Here is a 23,413-nt window from a genome sequence, read left to right as displayed (position 1 = left end):
CTGCTGCTGTTGGGGAAACTGCACTGGGCAATTACTGTTGTCGAATGTTGGAAGGTTGTTGGAAGCGCTCTGCAACAGTTACTCCTTTTGCGAACGCTTTCCTTATCCCCTTTTCAGCACAGCATCCACATCCCAACTTCTGTTTGGGTATACTAGAGACTGCTGCCGGGTATACTTAGACGGAGGCGTACAGTTGATCGTCGTCAGAACGCAGACTCTTCAACAATCGCGCCTGGACGACAAGATCCTGTTGTGCGGTTCCTAGACGGAAACGGATCACTTCACGTTGCTGCGTCGTCCTTTCTATTCCCGGCAACATACCAGTAGGCGTCGCTTTGGTGGAATCTTACTTTTCTCTTTAACACTTTATGAGGCACCCTAGGACGCTAGAACCGAGCCTTACTTGTGCCTTACTTAATTACATAAACACATCACAATCATTGGGGAGAGGCGACACACTCCATTAGTTGCCCCTTTTGATATACTAACACTGGAATAAGCACTTCCCTAGTTGATCGTTGTTCACTAGAAAAACAAAAAAGCTAGACACTAATGACGGCCAATGGCTTCTTTCAAAATCGCACCGCACACTATTAACTTTACACTAAATAATCGCAAACACCCTTTTTAGTAGTACCACCAACAAAAAATGACACCATAAACACTAACACGCACATACACACACATACACGGTCACTTCACTTTTCATTCAGGGCGCGCACTAGAGATATTGAAGGGTGGTGAGAGAGAGAAAAAAAAGGATATTGAAGGATATATAATTAAAACACTACTTTGATGATTCCCGTCCTAAGAGTTCGACACGAACCCCGGACACAATTTCGGGACCACGCTTTTGGAGGAATATTGTAGGTCCGTGTATGAGATTGACAGCTGAACAGGGCGACAACGTTGGTGGAAAATGGTGAATTATATCCTGCCCTCTGTTCTCTGGTCGGAAAGAAGATTTTCTGCCCAGAAGAAGCAAAACGCACGCATCAATTTTCACGGTTGCTCCAATGTAGGTGGCAGGCAGATTTTGTTCTTTGTTGCTTCTTTTTTCTTTCTTTTCCTTCGCTGAAAATTCTGTGGGAGTGTGGGGCTTTGGATGCAATTTTTTTCCAGTTTTTCCCTTCTGCTGCATTCGTCCTAAGGAGGCGTTTTTTTCTGCCACTTGTTCTCTGTTGCCAAAAGTTTTCCAGTTCCAGCGCGTGTCCACAATGAAAAACTTGCCCCTCAGAAAGCGATGAGGTGCTTTCGTGTCGTGTGACTCCTACAACCTCCTGCACACCACCATTGGCCGGATCAGCCCTCCACGGTAGGTGTAACGCTAAAGCCGAATGAAAACCTTCTTCTTCGCACACTTTGCCTTCTCCTGTTCCTCCTCCATATGCACGCACGCACGCACCGTGTATCGTTGCCGAATAAAACAAAAAAAAGGAAAACTCGCGGAAAACGCACCCCCCCCCTGATACTGGTACTGCTCCGTGAAGAGATACTCCAGGGTGTTCCGATTTTGCACACACTGCCTTTGTACTGTGGGCACTGTAGTTGGCCCTGCCTTTTTGTACAACGCCCGTGCACAGAGTCAGCAGAAGTGCTGCTGCTGCTTGCTAGGACTGTTGCTGCGACCGTTCCTATTAGTTACATCCCCGCAACAACAACATTAACTGCACACCAAACACACACACACACACACATACAGCACCGTACAGGTCAATGCTGGCTGCCAACCAGGCACACAGGGACACACGGCCAGGGAAGCGTACCAAGGGACACACCAAAAACCGAACCCAGCACAGCACAGCAACGACGACCGAGATCCGTCCGACAGGAACGACTCTTTTTTGCATGTGTTTGTGTGAGTGTGTGCTTTTTTTTTTGCTCGGTTTGTTGCGCTCGCATTTATTGTGCTCGTACTCTCTCTCTCTCTCACTCGTTCGATCTCTTTCCCTTTCTCAACGCGTTGATGTGCCGTGCTGCTCTCCCGCACGGATCTTTCGCTCACACTCTGCTCTCGATTAATCTCTCTCGCTCTCTCGTTGAGCACACACACGCTTGCTCACAAATGCACACAGCCCGATTTGTGCAGGCTGGATTTTTATGGATAATCCGAATCCGTTTCTTGTTTCACCACAACCAAGCGTTCAGCCGTATGAACTGTGCCAGCTACTTGCCAATACAGTTGCCGTCGGTTTTGCCCGATTTACACAACAATAAACGCGTCTTTTATGCTGGAGATTTTCGAAAAGCAACGAGAGCCCGTGTGTATATCGCTTGCTTATGCCTAAAGATGTGACAGCAAACGTTCGTCTCTCGCTCGCGGTGACTCCCGCTGTCTCTTTTACCCGCCAAGGGGTTTGCTCGCTTGATGTCATGGGGGTCTATTCTGTGCTGATCGATATAGCAAGCATACCCGATCGACGAACGAATCGGGTTGAAATATTTCATTCCGTTTTGTAATTCAAACGGGAATTAATTCTATAAAATATGTTAATTAATTTACATGCAACTGAGTGTGGAAAAACACGCTCAAATTTATCGTTAAAATAAATATTTGCTTAGTAGCACTTTCCCTTTATAAAACAAAAACAAACTTCCCTTTACAAAGGAGAACATAAACAACTTTTTTTACGCTTCAGCTAAGGCAAATTATTGTAGTGTTGCAATTGAATCAACAAAGCCTACAACGCCTATTAGTAAAAAGAGATTTTCAATTTACTCTCAAGTTTTACAAGCGGAAAGCAAATACAAAACATTTTTGGCACGTGTCGGGAATGTTGTACGGTTAGAAGCCAAAGTTAACTTCTCAGCATGTCACGACATTCCGACATCGTTCGACAAGGAGATAATTTTAAACAGAACGTTCGATTTTGCATATTTTCAACATTCCGGGCGCTATCCGGACCGTTCCATCGTAAATTCGAGGAGCTGTTATCGTGAAGACCTCTATTATTCATAGTATACTTAAATAGATAGTCAATGCTAGAAGCCATGCCATGCGGACATATGCTTATGTCCGCAAGTAGGTAACGACTGTATTGCAATCGATAGGGCCAGCCGAACTTTGTGTCGCGATTTTTACAACCTGCAAATGTTTACGGTGATGCTGTTCTATGCGAAACAAGCTGTCGGGAGTGGTTGCGACGCTTTCAGAAAGGTGATTTCTCTAAACGTTTGCCGACGAAAAATTGACGGTTTTGAATCGTAGCCAAACGGTAGACGAGCTCATAACATTATTCTTCTCCTTGGCTTAACGACCTTCTATGAGTCTCGCCGGGTATCTAATGGCTTACTAGATTGGTTGATACCACGTAGTTGAATAACCAAGTCCTCAAAGCACGGAGAAAAGGTCCCGATGGGACCGATTTGAATAAGGTGTAGAGGGACCTGGGTTTTAAACTTACCAAAAGGCCACCGCCACAACACACAGCATTAAAAGGATACATTCCAGGGTCCTAAATGAGGGAATATGGGAATATTCGGATGATGCTCTGTATTACAAACCGCAATTGTATGTAAACTACCGCATACGTTTGAACGAGGAGTTCACTTTCTTTCAAATGTATATTATTTTCTTCGCGTACACATCCACACCACTCCACAACATTGGAAGTGAGTACGTTTTTAAGCGAATTTTTCATATTAGTCGTACAATTTACAATTGTCAACCTATCGCACACGCGTGTAACACCCTCTAATACCTATTTCTATTTACTCGGTTTACAATGTCCGCGCATAATAATGATGCGTGTGTTGTGGGATACGTTGGTGGTCACGATGATTCCGAAACAAAACAACTACCATAACAACGGTTTACGTTAATGCATAATAATAAAAGAAAAAACAAACTGGCATAATTTTGCAATAAGAATTATTAGAGCAAAAAATTAGGAAAGGAAAAAAACAATAACTCCCTTACAAAAATAATTAATCCAAGTGCAAAATGAAGAAGAGAATGTGAGAGAAGGCAGGCGCAACAAACAAGATAATAAAAGTAAGAAATAACAGAAAGAAAATTTTGTTAAATACTTCAGGCGGGGAACATCTTTGAACGATCTTTGACGGAGATTTAAAGCCGATTTAGCATTAATCCGCTGAAGAATAGTTCTCTGTAATGCGTTTACAAGTTTGTGCCATTCTATGATACTGAACTTTAAAAGTCAAGAGACTATGTGAGTTTTGTATGGGTGTGTGTGACCTTTGCCGATACTTATCTGTATCTGTACACCTGTGTCCACTATGCGTTACTACTATTCGGCATTCTGGGGGTTTTTGTTTTGTTTTTTGGTTGGAAAGATTATCACCTTTTTCGAATGAAATCTATATCACACACACACGGCCGTCTATAAACCATCTACCGGCCATCAACTTCCCGCTTCTAACGTCTCCTCGCTAAGAGCTTTTGTGCGTCCTTACGATCCATCTGTCATCTCCTAACATACTGTCGTGTCTAAGTAGATTGAGAAAAAGCGTGTTCTTTTCCTTTACTCTCTCCCTCAACACCCTTATTTATCTGGCTGCGAGTGACCGCTGGGAGAATTTGATTGATCGTCCGTCAGGAAGCTTCCCGCCAGTTGCTGCTGACGGGTCGGTGTCTGCGATGCTGAATTCGACGACGGTTCCGAATCCGAATCTGTCATCGCACCGCCACCACCACCACCACCACCACCCCGATAGCTGCCGGGACGCATCCCGTCGTAACCGAGCAACGGTGGCAGTACATCGATCGGTGGGTACACATGATGGCGCCGCTGGCTACCACCACCGACCGCACCAGGATAGTAATGCTCGTCATTGTCTGCGCTGCGAATACTGGCCGAGTTCGGTGTGTTGGATGCGGAACGTCGGTATGATCCACCACCACCACCGCTCGTCGCCAGCATATCCGACGGTGGTGACCAGGTAGTCGAATAAAGAGGCGATGCGAAACAGTAGCTGCCGGGCCGATGCCCATTACCGATGTTGTCATAACTCGGCAGATAGCTGTCCGTTTGGCGGGGATTGTAGTAGGGCGAGGTGGAGGCAAAACCACTGCCACTGCCGCTACCTCCTCCTCCTCCTCCTCCTCCTCCTCCTCCTCCTCCTCCTCCTCCTCCTCCACCGTGTGATGGCGTTGGTGGTTGCCGGTAGCTGTAGCTCGGTGCGTACGGTGTCGTCGCACCCCACATACAGCCGGCCTGGGTCTGTGATGCGGTGACAATGTCCGTGTAGATACCGCGATGGTTCTCGTACGGTGTGCCGGGGTGATACGTGTCACTCCACTTTGCCTGCGATGGTGTAAAATCACCCTTGATGTAAAGCTGCGGAAATGAGAATGTACTTTAAAACTTCGTATTCAAAAGTCCTTAACGATTCAAACTGTAAAAAAAATTATTGGAGGAATTAGAGTAGCCATAGCCGAAACAGTAGCAGTCGAGAATTGGCTGACTGTGAAGTGAAAAGCTTGAGATCTTTAGATTCTTTCGATTATCTCCGATTATCTGCAAGTATTGATATCAAACGAATCGACAACTACTCATTAACATGTGAGAGGTGAGGCCCCTCCCGATAGCTCTACGTTCACTGATGATGAAGAGCTTGAAGAGTGAAACCTTGTCCGGAGAGTCCCTAGCCTTTTGTTGTGAAATCGAATGATAAATTTGCTATACATCTGTTCTGAAATGTGCAGGAACTGAGAGGAAAATCGCGACTAACACTCACCTGAATCGGTCGCCGGAAACCCTTACTCAGATGGCGCGGTATCCCTAGCGGGAAACTGTGACTGAAACCGACCTCCGGGCTGAGCAGATAGTCGTGGAACCGTGCCGGCAACATCTGTATACCGCTATACTTTTCGAATATTGTAGCCTAACCGATGAGAAGGAAAGGAAGGAAAAACGTTGATTAGAGGGCCTGTTGGCGTCCCACGTCCCACACACATACCGTAAGCTTCTTTTTCTTCTTGTAACTGGGCCAGTTTTGTGCTTCGAGTATAAGTTTACCACCCGGCCGTAGATGATTAAACATGCGCTTGAACGCAATCTTTATCCCTAGATCACCGTAGTTCAGATGTATCCACTTCGTTACCGAAAGGCACAGGATCAGATCGTACTGTTGCGTGTCGTAGTTGATCAACGATTCGTCCTTCAGGACATAGTTCATCTGTAAACGAAAAGCAAAAACACCCTGGTTGAAAATAATATTTTTTTAAAAGAGCATTACTGCCTTGTATCCTTTTACCGTTTTAAATCGAACGTTGTGCGGAAATTTGTGATCCATCCGGCCTATATCCATCTGACACTCCCTCCCGCTGAGATTGCCCATGGTGAGTGGAAACGAGATCGGGAAGTACTGTGACTGTTCCGCCCTTTGCCGCCGCAGCTGATGCTGCTGGTGATGATGGTGGTGGTGGTGATGATGGTGTTGATACTGACGTCGCTTCCAAGCCTTCCTTCGTTGCTTACGGCGACGAATTTGTCGCTGTTGCAGTAGCAGGGATTTATCACCATTATTTTCGGCTTCCGTGGGTACTATGCCATCTCCACCATCCGCCGGTTGATCTTCCATTATTTCCGGTGGCTTTGGTGATTGTTTTTCCTCTTCTGTCAGCACATCCGAGGATTGTAGGATGGGCTCACCCGGTAGTTCATCGTCTGCTGTTGACACTTCGGCATCGGGAATTGTCACAGCAACGCTCGATGCTGTGGCACCAGCGACGACGACGGATGCAGCTACAGATTCTTCCTCTTCGCAACCTGTTTGACTAGTCGTAGTTCTTGGCGATTGTGGTGTTGTTTCACCTACAGAAAGCTGCAGCGGATCACATTCTAATGGAATTGTACTGCTGCTGCTGCTATTCCGATTTGCGTTCTTCTCCTCCTCGTTCACTTCCATCGAGGTTGCGGTAGTCACGAGGTTGCGTACGGATTCCCGATACGCTCTCCTTCCAACCGTACGCGGTACGCGAACATATTTGGAAAGATTTTTGCGCGCCTTCGCCACTAACTTCCCGTCCACATCGATCCCGGTGGCTGATTTCGGGTGCAACATCTTCGCAATGGCTATCGTCATCAGCCCCACGTTACAGCCAATGTCCAGCACGTCCTTATCCCGAAACAGGTACGCATTGCGCAGAAACACCTTTAGCCGTACGTCGATGTACTCGTTCAGGCTATGATAGCCGTAGTATCGATCGTAATTCCCAAAGTGCAACTGCCCGGACGCATCGTGCGCTGTCTGTGGCGGTGGATGTATTCCCTCCGGTGTACCGTGCGCTAGCGCCAAAGGACGATCCACCAGTTCAACGCTATCATCCGCCGCCATTTGCTGACGGTATTGGATCGATTCGCCCAGAGCAACGTCACCTTCCTTCGGTACATTCGCACCCGGTTCTACTGCTTGCATGGCAAAATCATCCAACGTCTCCTGCTTACGGTTGGCATTTTCTTGTACTTGACTATCTTGTGGTGGTGCCTGAACCCGTGACTCACTAGAGTTCACCACCGTTCCTCCATCCTCCCCATGCACCAGCAGCTCTTCCGTATTGGACGCGGCGGAATACGTTCGTGTTCGATTCCTACCCGCAATTCCACCAACCGCCCCACCACCACCACCGCCGCCCGCATTCGGTGGCCAGTGCGCACGCTTCCATCCACCCGGCTGAGGAATTACCGGACTCACGATCTTATCCATCGAATCCATCCGGCGCAGTTTGTTCTTGGTGCTGTTTGTACTTTCACTCGTACGCCGCTTCCGGCCACCGGCACTTTCGAGATCGAGCTTCAAGTTGCGCATTGCTTTCTCCCGTTCGGTACGATCTTGCTCCGTTATCGTAACGTTGGTAGAAGCGTTCCGTTCCGCTCCCGGTTGACTAATGCTACCAATCTGTGCAACTGATGATGTGCTTCCGCCGGATGACGACGATTGACCCGCAAAGTTAAAGTGTGTGGTTGAGTCCCCATTATCCGGAGGAGGAGCAGCAGCAGCAGCTGCAGCATCAGCCAGCTTCTGGCCAATCCCGGTGAAGGAAGCTTCCTCAGCGGTTGTTGCTTCTTCCAACTTGCCAGCACCGGAAGGTCCTGCTCCTTCAACACCACTGCCTCCAGCCTTATGCTCGTCCCCACCGGGTGGCGGTGGCAGAAGCAGTTGATCGACCGACTCCACCAGATTGCGTTCCGTTGCGGTGCGTGATTTGCGTTTGCGCTTGTTGCGCGTACGCTGCTTGCGCTTCATCGGCGAACAGAGCTGCATCTCGTACTCGACCGAATCGACCGGATCGAGCAGATGGAGCGGATCGTTAATATTTGGCGGTATGATCACCTCGATCTTTGCCTTGTAGTGTGGCGGTGTCGGTATTGGGGACGATTTCGGTGTGACCGCATTTTCCGACTCGTTCTGCAAGCTGTTCAGATTGAGCGGATCGGAAATGTTGCCGCCGAGCAGGAATTTGGTCGGCGGGACGATACATTCCTTGCGCGGTCGCTTTTCTGGGAGAAAGAATTTCGAAACCGACTGCAGACGCTTGTTGCGTACCTCCATTGGGGTTAGATTTTGTTGCTTCGAGTGTTTGTTTTTCTGTGCTGGCATGGCGGCGGTGGTGGAGGAGGAGGCGGAGGATGTTGATGCTATGGCTGTACCTCCAGCTGAACCAGACTGCTGTTGCTGCTGATGTCCGGTTGCTAACGTTTGCGATCCGGACGCTTGCTGTTGTGCGCTGCCGGAAGAGGACGGTCCCTGCTGTAGCTGATGGAAGCATCCCGGTTCCGATTGGGGTTGCTGTTGTGGTTCACCGGAAACCGAACCCATTCCGGCTGTCATATGATCTTCCCCTGCCACACCATTCGATGCGTTGGTATCTTCTGGTTTGCCACCTTCCTTCCTTCCACCACCGCCACGACCACGATACTTGTTTGCTTTCCATTTTTGTGCCTTCTTTTGTTTCTTTCCACCTCCTCCGTGTTGTTGCAGTTGATGTCGCTGCTGCTGCTGATTCGTTTTGCGATTATGGCCACCACCACCACCACTGCCTCTTCCGCCACCGCCTGCACCGATGCTTCCTCCACCACTCGCTTCATACATAGATGCTGCAGGTCGTGCTGCCCGTGGCGCATTGCATCGACGGGTTTCTTCTCCTCTGCTGGTACATGGCACTGCTGCTGCTCTTTCTCCGCCTCCTCCTCCACCGCCAGCTTTTCCACCACCGCCACCACTTCCATCCGCGGCCGAATCATCCTCTGCAGACGCTACCGAAAGTCCTTCCATGGTAAGACTTTATTCCTTCTTTTATATGTTTTATTCCGAATGTTTATCCAAAGACAACGCGCGCTACGAGTTAAGAATATCTGTAGAGAAACAGGAAGCAAAAGAAAAGCGCTTTAATTTTGAATAATTCGAAAGTAATGCTTCTAATACAATAGATAGAAAAAGGCAGGTTTTTTTCGACAATATACTGAAAAAATATTATGACCAAGCTGTAAGCTTGAACATGTCTTTCACAGGTGCAACTGATAGTCAGGCCTCCTCTGTATTTAGACTAAGGAACCCACATTATTTGGTCGAATGGATATGCCATCGTTAGGTCCGATTCGACATGGCGATATGGAGCTTCATCCCTGTTCTAGGACAGCGTTATGATCTTCAGATAAATTGGCCTTCCTACAGGGAAGCACGTGTTAGGAGCACCTCTTGGAATCGTCTTGGAATCGACGCTTTACTATGTAGCAGGGGATCGAGCAGACGACAGAAGCGATCGTGCTTGAGATTTTTTTCTGTTTGTTCTTGAAGTTGGCACTTTAACCTCAAGAGGCTTCGGTCTGTCATTTTTGACTTTCTTGACCCGATTTTATCCGCAGCTGGATAGACTACGTATTGGACGATGGTCCAGACGGAGTCTATGGAGAAGATCACACTGATAGAGGAGGAATATTAGGTAGTCAAGGCACAAATAGAGATGATGAAGCCGTCAGAACGTTCAAGATATTGGATTGGGACTTTTGCTGTTGCCTGTTACTAGAAAGAGCAACAAAACTGTGCACCATTTTAGCTAAATAATATTAAGCATGGCCGACAAAATATATTATGAAGTCTGTTACCTTCTCTCCCAACCGTCGCACAATGAATGTGTATGTGAATTAGGGGGTTCCTTGAGGAACACAAAACGCGCAAACGATGTCATCGCGCAGTGTACACACCTCAACATCGGACGGGGCAAAAAGGTGAGTTTGAATGGTAATTGATTTAGCGCGCGAATCCATGCAGCCAAAGTTGAGCCCTTAAAAACATACCAAACGAACGGAAGGACGGACGGACGGACCCTGGACGTGAAGAAGAAGCGCTCACTTTACTAACAGCAACAAAAAACCGTCTTTAAACCAGTTTTCATGTGTTTCCTTTCTTTTCTAGTTTCACCACTGTGTTTTGCCTGTTTCGCACATTCTAAACCGCCATTTCGATGCTTTTGCTCGGTGTGTTTCGTGCCCAAAAGCGTCTAGTATATGCATTGCGTATGTTCTAATGTCCCCATGATGCATCTCTCTAGCACGAAACAACATCTGTTTTGTATATTTTCACCTTTCCCATTCCTATTTACATACCCCGCTGTATTCACACACGGCATACCACGGGCCAAGAACCGGCCAAATAGCAAAAAATTTTTTTTTTGGAAGGGGGCGAAAGAATTGTACGACCGATTTTCCCCGGCACAAACGTGACACAAACACACTCACACGAGACCCCACACTGGATGATGGAAAGCTGCAGCAGCAGCAACGAACAGTGAAGTTGCAGTGTGCATAAAACGTGAAAAGACATGACACGACAACCTTACGTGCCACAGTGATGTGCAAACTTACCGCTGAGGGAAGTGGAAAAATTATCATTACAATGTTCGGACAACAACTTCAAATGTAAAGATGGTCTTGTTTAGAATGAATAATCCTTTTCAACACAACAAATCAAATATTCCTTTCCCATCACGAGTCACTCTTATGTGTGTTTAAGGAAGATTTATCACCGAGTTCTTCTTTTTGACTTAACGACCTGTAACGAGGGTAACGCCGGCCATCGAATGGCTTACTAGATTTCTATCCCCGGATGGGATGGCAATCTATCAAACACGCAAGCCAAGACCTTCCAGAATGTCCTGATCTTTCAGCCAAAAATTGTAAGAAATTGGTATTTAACAAATGATATATACATTTTTAGTTATCTTTCTACACCTCAAAAGTAACGATAAGTGTACTAGAGTTAGAATGTTGTAAAAACTTCTTGATTTAACGATTTCCTAGGTGACGCCGACCATCTCATGGCTTAGAATGCTTGCTGATACCACATAGTTGGATGGCCAGTACTCACTACGGATACGGTACTACGGTACGGATGGGATTTGAACTATAGGTCCTGCCGTGTTTAGATAGGCTCCTCCAGTACCGCTCCTAGTTCATACATATATATTTTATATTCGTCTCAGAATGATAAAAAATGCCTTTAAATTTGAATCATTTAGATAAACTAGCCGTTAATGCCGACCGTCTAACCAATTTCACAAACTGTTTGGAATATTATTGCAATTTTTAGAAAAAAGAGTTTTAATGAGTAAAAAGTGCTTTTTGTTCTGGACTGAGCTCTTGTTAAAACTAATGTTTATCAAACAGTTCGTACCGGCAGCTAATGGCAACTGGTTTGCCGGACAGTGTTTATGCTCCTGTTGTGTGTTGTGCTGCCACATCCAAAACAAGCTCGCGAGCATGTAGAAGGGGATGGTGAAGGTGTGTCAAGAGGCAAGGGAACCCAAATTGGCCATCCGAACCCCATCACCATGTGCGTTAAGCAGCACACCGTCTTAACCGGTTCCTTTTTTTTGTTGTTTTGCAACCCCCCGCCAACCAACCCACACCCCACTCCCAGCCCTTCTTTATACTCATCCTCCCAACAACTGCACAAGATAGATGAGCGCAGATATGTTACATCCCTATCCTGCTCGCTTACCCTGTGTCGTGCCTGTTTCTTCGCATCGCTGATCCAGCAGCGGCGGTAACGAGATGCGCGAGATGCATCTCAATCTCGCGAAACATTAAAAAAAAAAACAGAAGCGCACACACGCACACGATATCGAAATCTTAATGTGCAGAGTTATGTGCGTGAAGACAAACACTCGTGTCACATCGCGCGAACGATTTAAATCTGCAATGGTTATGTGCACGTTCTCGCTCGCACCCACCGACAGCCGCGTTCGAACGAGACGGACTACTTGCTTTGTGCCGAGGTGCAAGAGAGCGAGAGAGAGCCCGCGTCCGAGAACGAGCAGCATCAGCGGCGGCTTCAAGCGGAGCTGTGAAGAAAAAAAGAGATAACCGCACGCTTGCTGTGTACCTTCGTTCACGACGGTGGAACCGAGACGACATGTTGGTCGTTTTCTTTAAATTTTTTATTTGCAGTTCCGTAGGCACCGTGGACAAATGAAGATGGGACTGTACGGTTTTTTCTGCTACCATATAACGGCCACTAAACATTTTCACACATTTTTCCAACTCAACTAATGTTTCTCTTAGACACGACTAACCTTTAGCAGTAATCTCGTCACCAACACAGCGATTGAAACTCGCCCGAACACGTCAAAAATCACACTAAACTGTCGGACACGGTACAAAACGCTACCACACCACTCCTTTTGCGCTGAGCAAAAGATTTCGATATCCTCCTTTGTACGTCGGTCGCGGGCGTGCACACACTCTCATACACGCATGTTTTTCGTTGTCTTTCCTTCTCGCTCACGCTATGGTGCGTAGGATCGTGGCTCTTGCTCTTTTGCGAGTGTTTCTATTTCGTTTACTCTCACGCACCAAATCGCTATTTGGTCTGTTTTACTCACCCGTCAATGCTTGGAATGTATACTTTTGCTCTCTTTCTCTCTTTCGCACTTCCATAAACACGCTTTCACGCACTGCTCTAACTTCTGGATTAGATGGAACAACTGAATCTGTTTTTAACTCCAAACTAATCTAACTAACGCTAAATTTAAGTAGCGAATATGCTTCTTGCTTAATATTTCGGTGCAATAAGACAATATTTGTCGTAGTATTTGCGTCCTCTCCAATTTCAAACGAGCACGAGCTTGTATATATTGTTCCGTAGTAGAGTGACAGCTTCTGCTATGGCTATTCGGTGGTTTATTTAGAGTGGTTGAGTACTGCTTGAATCTGTTTGATTTTAACTGAATTAGTGCTGGATTGCAATTTTCAATAATTGTATCGAAAAAGCAGTGTATTTGGTGAAAGCAAATGAAAAACTTGATAGTTTTTTTTTTAGAAATTACATAAAAAAATTGAATACAAAGTTCCCCAAAATAGATGTGCGAATGCGTGGGACTGAAGCGCTATTACTGCCCAAACTGTTTTATCTTCGTTTTGCAAAAACAAAAACGGATATTCACTATCAAAACAAATAAAAAAAAATTTGCGAAGGTCCTGTGTAACTTTCGCAAATGCTTTGTAGAGCAAACTACCTTTACAATTTGAATACTTATTTGACTTATTTGAATGAGATTTGAAATGCAGGTTTGATCAAATGCAACGGCAATAACAGTTTGCAACTAATTGCTTGTATTGTCATCAATTTTGAAAGCGACATTCAATCATTTTCAATTTTCAGAGACATTCATTTTCAGTTGAAGCTCAGCATTGGTAAATATCATGTAATTAATTTCTGCATCCATCACGTTCACAAAAAACTCTCTTTTTTGTTTGCATGTGGAAATTATATTTAGCAACTGCTATTTTCCATCCAATAGCTGCTAATTATGTCAACTCAACGACACTGTTTAAACATGTCACTTTCTGTGACATGAATTTGACAGTCTCTTCCGCACACACGCACGCACACAAAAAACGCTGCGAAGAAAACAAACAACGAAACAGGTACAACTCGGCAAAAATATCTTCACCCGATTTTACGCAAACTTTAAACACGCATTGCACACCATTTGATGAGATTGGTGAACGTTTGTGATAAAGGTTGTGTGTGAAGATCAAACATCTATTGCATGAGTTCTCCCCCCGGGAATAGCAAGTGTTTCGATCAAACCGGAGTGTGTTCCTGTTCGACAAAGGAAGGAAAGCAAAAAGCCATCGAAGAAGAAGTGTTCCCAGAAAGTGGAAATACAACAAAAATTGCTGCTGCTCCCAGGATACTCAGGACACACGGTGTCGATACATTCCGGTCTCAAAAATTGTTTTCCCGAGTTGCCGAAGGTGTGTGGGCGTATGTTGGTAAATAGAAACAGATTTTCCCTTGCACATCTCCGATTCTAACAGCGAAGCAATGGACGATAATCTACGATAACGGAGTGGGTGGCAGAGGGTGTGTATGTTGTCCTACGCCCCCTCCCGCTTTTGATTAGGATCGTTAGTGTTAAGCAGGAAAAAGCGGTTTCGTGATGGATAAATGGAGCAAATAGGAAAAACAACGCCCAGCTCCCTGGAAATGTTAACGAAGGTCAAAAAACGGTACAGAATTTCACAAGTTGTTGGTGGTCTTTTTCTTCGCCTGTGCGTCATGATACCAGTAGCGAAAAGAAATCGTCTTATCACACACCACAATGCACACTACTGTTGTGCAAGTGAGTTATGTGTGTGTGAAATGTCGCGCCTGGTCCAATCTCGCTTTCCCTCGTCTTCCCCCACCAACAAAGCCTAGCTAAATGTTATCGAAAAGTGACGAATGCATACGCGACGCCTATGCTATCCAAAATGCCTTGCTTTTGTACTCGAAATTAAGGAGGAAGCCCTTTAAAAAGTTCGTCGTCCTTGCGTCTCGATATCGATGGGCCCCACTGTGGTGAATCATGCAGGAAAAACACACACTTTTCATGACCTTCTGCAACTCCATAACGACAAGCGAAAATGTAAACTTTCGGTCGAGTTGTTACAATCGTAAATTGATTTAAAAATCGGCCTGTTATAAGCTACCCTCACCACAATCGAGTGAATTAGTTTCATTTCATGGTTGCTTTTTTTTGTTTCTCTCATGTCGTTCATTTTGCCCGGAGTCAAGAAAAGCTACTTCACCGACAGCAGTAGATAAGTGGCAAAAGGAATATCAATTCACTTTTATCACCCTTACGACCCCCGTCCCGAAGACTTCTCGCCCGTCCGTCGTTTGACTTCCATTTTACGCCTATATTTGTCCACTTCCGGTCCACTTTCGGGGGGCGTGCGGTACGTGATAGTGCCGAAGTGTGTGCAGTGAATCTTGTATATATGTATTTCGCATCGCACAGCAAACCGCGATGCGTACGTACTTGTTAATTACATTGAATATTAATGATTTGTTTTTTGTTTTAACCTTCATTCTCTGCAGTATCTTTGCCACCGATCTAAGTAAGCGTGTGTGGTTTTGCGGTACGGACTCCTTGGATTAAAAGCAAAAAAAGATAAGAAGAAACATTTGCCAGACTAAGAAGATCCCGTACTAAGGATACAGGAAGCACCTGAAACAAACACGATGAGCAGAAAAAATGAAACCGAACGGCAGAAGCAGATACAGGAAAAGTGTCAAATGCTGCTAACGAAGATGCTGCGGGACGATGACAACAAGTACTGTGTGGACTGTGATGCGAAAGGGCCACGCTGGGCGTCATGGAATTTGGGCGTTTTCCTTTGCATACGCTGTGCCGGCATACATCGTAATTTGGGCGTGCACATTAGCCGGGTAAAGTCGGTTAATCTGGACAGCTGGACACCGGAGCAGGTGGTAAGTTTTGTTTGTGTGTGTGTGTGCGTGATATACGCTATCGGAGCACGTGACACAGGGCGGAGGGATGGGAGGGTTTGGAAGCCGGTGCGTGGCGCCCATGCGCCGTTTCACTCCTAGCCTGCACCGCCAATCCCGGTGTGTCTTAATTAATTGCTTTATTTCCTGCCTTGGTTTCCTCGGATCCCTTCTATCCATTCTATTTTTTTTTTTTTTGCCAGGATTCGTGTGTAGATGTGGTAGTAATGATACGGGGAAGTGCGTTAATTTCACTTCGTCACGTTAACGGTCCTTTTAAACGAAGATTCTACTGTAGACTAATCAGAGCTGTGCTCTTGTATCCTCCAATGCTGGCGGGTTTTTTTATCTTTGAGGAAGACTTAAACAGATTTTTATAACGATAAGGTCATTGTACAGTTCGTAGCGACTCATCCAGTGCCCTTCCTCATATTCGACATCTTAAATAAAGGTCACGAAAGTCAGTAATGGCAGGCTAAAATTAATAGTGGTAGTGCAAACAAAGAAGATCAAGATGATGAACTTTTAATCCATTCTTTGGGTATCAAATTTCTATCTCTGGTCCCTTTAGAACGAGAGTATAGTATAAATAAATCCCTTTGGTCAAGTAACCTTCGACAAGGCTTCATTGATATTGATCCTTGGGAGGGATTACTTCAGGAGGCCCAGGTCGTTCTGATCGCGATATGTACATCAGATTAACAATACCTGATAATGCTTCTGTCTGTAATGTAGAAGTCTATTCATTATGTTTTCGAATCGGTGAAGTAAATTTGAAGTAAAACTATAATGATTGCAAGATTTCTTCTATTGAAGAATAGAAGAAATCAAAAGGCTATTTTCAAGGAAACCTCGACTTCAGACTTGTTAGACTTCAACTTGAGATAGATCCGTGGTTCACGATAGCTAGGAAAAAATCCATTAAAACCACTTGTGATCCCTATCCAATTGGTTGCAGTCTATATCAGTTCGAATCTGCTCGTAACCATATTTTCTTCAATATACTTTTCTTTTAGGTATCACTCGAACAGATGGGCAACTCACGGGCCCGCGCCGTATACGAAGCGATGATACCTGACGGTTTCCGGCGCCCTCAAACCGATTCCGCACTCGAGAGCTTCATCCGCGCCAAATACGAGCACAAGAAGTATCTTGCCCGCGAATGGGTACCACCGCCCGCACCGAAAGTCGACTGGGACCGTGAAATCGATGAAGAGATCGAACGGCAAAAGCGCAAGAAAAAAGCCTCCTCATCCGGGACCGGTGGACTCGGCACGGTCAGTGGGTCCCTTTCGCTTTCCTCACCCGCCGACAAGAAAGTGCACGGTTCGGCCGGAGCATCACCATCGTCCGCCGGCACATTATCGGGCGCCGCCGTGCCAAAGCTGAAAGCACCCGCCAGCAGTATGAAATCGTCCAGCCGGACATCGGGTGTGTCGTTGAACAGTTCCACATCCTCTGCATCCTCGGATCCTGGCACGCAGCTGAACAGTAGTGGAAATGGAGCTGGTAATACGAGCGCTGGGACGGATCTGTTAGGACTTTCGCTTGGTGAAGGAGGAAGTACGACGATCAGTCACAGCGGCAAACCGGCTAATGGAGTATCAGCTAGTACCGCCAGCAGCAATGGGATGGATTTGCTCGAGCGGAAAAATAACGATTCGGACGATCTGGCAAAGGTCGAAGCGGACTTTTTCAATCAATCCGGAACGGGTGGAAGTGGTACGGATGCGAGTGGTAAGCTTACGAAGGACAAAATTATGGCTCTGTACGGATCGGCACCAAGCACGGTACCACAGGTTGGTCCGAGTGGGTTTGGTGGGCCTGGGTTCGGTGGATTCCAGCAAGCCGGTAGTACATTCCCACCCGCCGCCAATGCACCGGCCGCTGCTGTACCGTTTAATGGTGTTGGTGGTGCAGGGATGATGCCAACGAACGCATTCGGTGCATTCCAAACGTTCCCCGGGTTGAACGGTGCTCCTGGACAGCAGTATCCTATGATGGGCGGTGTGGCACCGGTTGCTGGAGGCGTTCAACCGCAGCTGGTGTACAACAATGGTGCTCCGAACATGATGCCGGCTGGTGGTGGTTCCATGTTCAACGCACAGGGTGGTGGTGTACCACCTGGAATGGTTCCTTCTCCGTACGGTGCTCCGATGCCACAGTATCCAGGTGCTGCAGGGTTTCCACCGATGGTTGGCATTCCACCACAGCACGGACAAGCAATGCCCGCGACATCAGCGTTCGCCAACTTTCCCAAGACCGTCCCCCATCAGCAGCAGCAGCAGTCGCAGCAACAGGACAAGCTAAGCAATCAGTTCGGTACAATGAATCTGCGGGATGTGTGGCAATAGAAGAAAAGGACCTACGAGGCCGAGTAACTTATATCTATTATCCACACGTCATCATAATCATCGTTCACCTTTTCCCGTCCGGCCAAAAGCGAAGCAAAAAGGAAAGGAAAAAAGAAACAGATTAACTATCCGATGCAAAAATCCCGTATGTAGAAACTACAACTAAGGCTGGAATTACTGCTCGGTCGTACGATTTTTGGTAGTACGAATATTCGAAATTTTATATGGGGTTCGACAGATGAGTACGTCCAAAAGCTTCGTAGCTTCGAGAAGTTGACTCCAGTCTAATGGGACTATTACACATGGTAATTTTGGTTAGAATAATTCCGGAATTTTACACTAAAAATTTCTCCTCTCCTCCTTTTTGATGGAAAATACCATGCTTTGCATGGCAATCGTATCAATGGAATTCTTCTGCGTAATGACCGAAAGTAAATAGGTCGAGCCCAATTAATTTTTCCCCTCCATAGTAACTTTTGTCAACCCGCTTTGACAGCAAAATTCCGGAATTATTTTATTGTTAAGTATGACGGCCAAAATTCCGGAATTATTCCAAGCAAAATTGCGACGTGTTTCAATAGCCCTAAAACACAACTATCATAGAGCAAAAGAAAAGGAGGGAGATAACGTGTGTAGAGATGAATTGTAGGGCAATTACTTATTTAGCTAAACGAAAAAAAGAAAAAAACTATTAAAGAAAAGAAGCATATAGAATCACATTAATACAAACACCTATTTCTAGGCCTAGGGTCGTAGCTGTCAAAATTCATTGATAGGCGGCGGTGCGATTCCTATGGTAACGGTAACGAGCGAATCGAAGTAGGCGGTACCGCGACTCTCGACTCGCAGCCTGAAAACAGGTGTATAATTAGTACGATAGTTTTGACCCAGAGTAGCGGGCAACGGCGCGTCGCCATTCCTGCTCGTTTCCCGATATTCGACGCAAGCCTAGCTAGACAGACCGACTGGCGGTGTGGCAGTGAGTGGAGGTGGTGATGTGGTTAGATGAACCGCTCTACGCAAATATATCTACTGTATATGTATAGAATTATGAATGAATCAGGAAACGGAAACAAAACCGGAAGAGCTGCTAAAGCAAAAAAAACACACACAGGGATAAGACATTTACCAAGGGAAAGGCAAAAATTCTGACCCCCGGAACATACTAGGAACATATATTTTCCTTTCCTGGGTGGGTTTTTTTTCTTCTTCTTAGTTGTTTTGTTTCACATAGTACCGCTAAACTGCTAATGAAATGGAAGAGTATATAGATATATATATTATGGTATTATTATTACACATCGCATCGTTGGTTGTGCGGTTGTGTGAATATGTGTGAAGGTCAGAGGTGCGTTTCATAGGGGGGACCGGATCACTTGCAGTAGAAGATAAATGAGACTGGCTGACAAATTTCTGTCAGTTAAATTACTAACCCAAGAAAGAGGATTGTTAAACGCAAAAAGAGAACTAAAATCCAATTGTAATCGTCTACACACAAACACACGTGGCACGAGAGAGAAAGAAAACTAAGGAACAGGAAGGATAAAACATGTATTAGTTGTATGCGTAAGTTTTACATGTTTTTTTCTTTTGTTTGTTTGTGTGTTTATTTGCAGGGGATGCAAAAGAACGAAACGAAACATAAATGTTGGTGGTGCATTAGAGCAGTGGTTTTGAGGTTTCGTTTGCTTTTTTCCACCCGAAAGTGCATTGCTGTTTTCCGGCACAGAAACTCAGATCCTTTTCGCCGAATTGTTTGTGTGGAAGCTACACCGAACGATCCTTGGCCCATCGTATGTGTGTATGCGGAAAGGCTTTGGAGAAGTTGCTATGGTAACGCACTTTACCTGGCGAATGACTATCATACTGTACCTAGATCCCAGGCGAAAGTTCATCTGTTAACAACAGGTCCTGGACGTGGACGCGCCTTCAGGTAAGTCCGGGCAACACCATAATTAATATTTCTTTAATTCGATCAGTCCTCACTACGTAATTTACATTCAAATATCAAACAGTTGGCTAAAAAATTCAAGTAATTGCACGCTAGGGTTCAGGTAACATTTTAAAACAGTATTTAAAATTGTTTTTGCATTATTCGGGAGCCTTTTTTACTTCCTGTAGTTTTTACCGAATTCTAAAATGACGATTGACATAAAAAATAATGGATTATTTGAAGTGGCCATATTATTATGATATTTGAAGCTCTTTCCATCCCCAAAAAATTATAATAGTGTTCGTAAAAATGTGGAAAACTGTGAGTAAACGTAAACGTTGCAGAACATCACTTTTACCTATCTCTTCAACTTTTCCAGTTATTCTCAAAAAACTAGTGACCTTAATGTTCTATCACGCACTCTAGCGAAGAGCAACACACTTTAGAAAAACTTTTCCCTTTGTAACCAGACACAGTTTTGCACTCTATTAGCAATTATAATTGCATACATTTTAATGTTCTTTATTTTACTCTCAATGTACATGTTTGTACCACACTTTTACTTTCGATCAAAGCTCACTTAAGCTTAAAATAATAGAGTAGAGGTTTGCTGTTTATGAATTAATTTTACATTACTGGCACACAGTAGTAGTAGTAGTAGTAGTGCGGCCATTCTAAAAGCTACCCAACCCGAGCGGTTTCCGACCAGGCCACTGTTCCTTGGCATATTTTTTCTTCTTCGGCTCATCCGACGTGTCCGGTTGTTTCTCGCCTGCTTTAGTTTGAGCAATAAAAAAAGAAAGTGCGATTCAAGCGAGAACCTCTTGAGAAGAAAAAAAAACATTGCCTTACCATTGTTACTGATGGCACCACCCCCACCGGATGTGGTCGTACCCGGTACAGCAAACATCGGAACCGATGCTGCCTCCCGTACCGGTACTGGCGTTGGATTTACATCCGGTGCCGGATTAGGCAACAGTATGCCCAACTTTGTCGACAGTCCGCTCGGTGTGGTGTCCATATCGAAGCTCCCGTACCCACGCCCATCCGATGAGGAACTACCGGATCCAGATCCACCGCCAGTTCCACCCGCATTCCCACCATCTACCGGATCAATTCCATGGTAAAGGCTGGGCGGTGCGTTTGGATGCTGCTGGCCACCACCGGCAAGCGTATGATGCTGGGCATGCAGATGGAAGCCACCGGATTTCATAACCGACGTCACAATGCCCATATTGTTTTGAACCTCCAGTTTGGCACGTTTCGCCGACACTGGCACTACAGTCGATTGGATGAGATTGCGGAACCGTCCAATCGATGGATCAATGTCCTCGGGATTAATAATAATTTCATCCTCATTAAACGCAACACCTTTCCGTTTGTTTCGTTTGCTTTTTTTGTACGAATTGCCACCGTTACCGCCCGGTCCACCGGTACCACCCGCACCACCAACAGTACCACCGTCGTCCGATATACCCAGCATTGAAATGCGCCGGTTGTGGGCGGTGTTGTACTCGGTAAGATTCTGAAACGGTATGGCCAATGGGTCAATGGGGAATTATTTCACGCTAGCAGCAAAGCACGCTGATAACGGCGCTTACATCCAGCTCGGTTTGACTTTCGGGCAACCCCAGGAAGGTGCCATCGCTGATGTCCATCATCGGTATGTCCTCCATAATGTTCGTGCGGGAACCGACCGTAGGTCGCTCGCGCAGTATGTAATGGCGTGTCGAGGCGCCGAAGCTAAACTGACTATTGATCTGTAGCTGCGTTGGTTTGTTCGCTTCCAGCCGGACCGAACCGATAAATGTGCCGTGCGCTAGTGTAATGCAGGAAGGGAAGGGAAAGAAAAAAAAAGATCGACCTCAAAGCAACATGCCGTGGGGACACTACCGGTTCTACTAGCACTTACTGCTGCCTAGATCTACCAAGTAGGCGATGTGCAGATGCTTGTGATAGACGAACGCAGCGTGTACACGCGAACAGGACGCATGGTCAATGCAGAAATCGTTCATCTGCGGATTGCGCCCGAACAGGTAGCATCGTTTCTCGTCGATCATCAATTTCTGGATCAGCTTGTCCTCCTTCATCACATCCAGATGCAGACCGGTCGGTGGTTTTCCGGCCCTACAAGCAAGAGCAATCGCAACAGATTACAGGAACCGTGAGCTGCAGATCGAAGGAGCCGCTCGATGCCTACCAAGATGGAATATCATAGTGATTTGACATTGGCGTGAGTGGTTAGCGAAAGTGATTTAGCTTGCACACGTTGTCCTTAAATTGTTCGCCGTCTGGTTTCGGTACCGAATTCCTCGGCAAACATTTTTAGTAGTGGAAACGAATTAATATCCCAAGCGTACACCACAGCTCGCGTACGGCACCCCGATTGTTTTTCTCCCTTTTGTGGATTTTGAATGTGTCAGGTTGGATCATATGTACGCGTTTACACTAGCTGACAGTTTACGACACAAAATTTAGATTCGATTTTGTTCTTTTTTTTTAAATTTTAATAATTACATTTAAATGTAAAGGAATTATTTTAGAAGAGCCATTCATAATGCGTCGAATCGAATATCAGCTCAGTATCCGAAACCCTTTTTCTCGCCTGGTTGTAAAGCACCCCCAGAAAACTGTTGGAAAGTTATATTCGTTAAAAAACAGAGCACACTGTTTTGACGTTTGTTTCGTCAAAAACAAAACACAAGAAAAAAATCCCTTCCGACACATCGAACGAGTGCTTCGGTCGATGTGGGAAGAATTTTGGAATGCAGTAGCCAACCATCGGAAGAAAACCCAACTGCTTCAATGAGCTCGCTCAGTTTCGGTGCGTTCGGACGCGTTTCTACTTGCGACCGTGTGTATGTGGTACGTGTTGGACGAATTTCTCTTCCCAAATATGTTACAAGCTCATCTCATTCACGCTGTGTGTTTTGTGTTTAGTGTGTGAAACCGTTTTATTCATTCCAATTTTACATCGAGCCTGTGTGAAGTGATTACAAAAGTACGGGCTAACGGTGGCCGAAGAAGCCGTGCCAACGTGACCCCCATGGCGACGACAGTGGAGTTGTTCTCCTCCCTCGGGAAGGCCTAAAGTGTGTGCTTGCGTGCGTGTGTGTGCGGAAGAAGAAAGTGAGCCGTCTGTCTGGCTGGCTGGTTCGTTCCCGTCCGTGTGTGTGGTGCAACCCTGCGTAAGGGGGCAACAACGCAAATCTGCCTAGTTGTGCGCTGATTATAGAACCGCGCGTTGTATTAAAAGAAAAGGCAAATCTGAAGCGAAATCGAGCCTGTCGTCTCCGTGCTGCGTACGCTATTTCCACGTTGAAGTCGAGAAGCTTTTCTTTTTCGTTGGAGGGATAGTGGAACAACATACCGAGCGGTAGCG

At 45.8% G+C, this 23,413-nt stretch overlaps 3 protein-coding genes across 3 annotated transcripts; 1 reads left to right on the top strand and 2 right to left on the bottom strand.

The window, feature by feature from the left end:
• Nucleotides 1-4,505: 4,505 nt before the first annotated feature.
• Nucleotides 4,506-9,240, bottom strand: LOC126567783 (7SK snRNA methylphosphate capping enzyme bin3). The gene is made up of 5 exons (XM_050224081.1): nt 6,220-9,240; nt 5,923-6,141; nt 5,701-5,847; nt 5,102-5,300; nt 4,506-5,053 (listed from the first exon to the last, which is right to left on the bottom strand). The coding sequence occupies exons 1-5, from the start codon at nt 9,238-9,240 to the stop codon at nt 4,506-4,508; spliced, it is 4,134 nt and encodes a 1,377-aa protein (XP_050080038.1).
• Nucleotides 9,241-15,474: 6,234 nt separating this feature from the next.
• Nucleotides 15,475-18,139, top strand: LOC126568355 (stromal membrane-associated protein 1). Its single transcript, XM_050224817.1, has 2 exons — nt 15,475-15,726; nt 16,761-18,139. The coding sequence occupies exons 1-2, from the start codon at nt 15,478-15,480 to the stop codon at nt 18,096-18,098; spliced, it is 1,587 nt and encodes a 528-aa protein (XP_050080774.1). The 5' UTR covers nt 15,475-15,477; the 3' UTR covers nt 18,099-18,139.
• Nucleotides 18,140-20,705: 2,566 nt separating this feature from the next.
• On the bottom strand, nt 20,706-22,278 carry LOC126568713 (nuclear inhibitor of protein phosphatase 1). Its single transcript, XM_050225231.1, has 5 exons — nt 22,232-22,278; nt 21,944-22,158; nt 21,633-21,850; nt 20,884-21,556; nt 20,706-20,812 (listed from the first exon to the last, which is right to left on the bottom strand). Exons 1-5 carry the CDS (start codon nt 22,258-22,260, stop codon nt 20,706-20,708), a joined length of 1,242 nt encoding a protein of 413 aa, XP_050081188.1. The 5' UTR covers nt 22,261-22,278.
• Nucleotides 22,279-23,413: the final 1,135 nt, after the last annotated feature.

This window comes from Anopheles maculipalpis, chromosome 2RL, assembly GCF_943734695.1.
Source record: "Anopheles maculipalpis chromosome 2RL, idAnoMacuDA_375_x, whole genome shotgun sequence".
NCBI lineage: Eukaryota > Metazoa > Arthropoda > Insecta > Diptera > Culicidae > Anopheles > Anopheles maculipalpis.
Note: the sequence above shows the minus strand (reverse complement) of the source record. Positions and strands in the feature narration are given on the sequence as shown.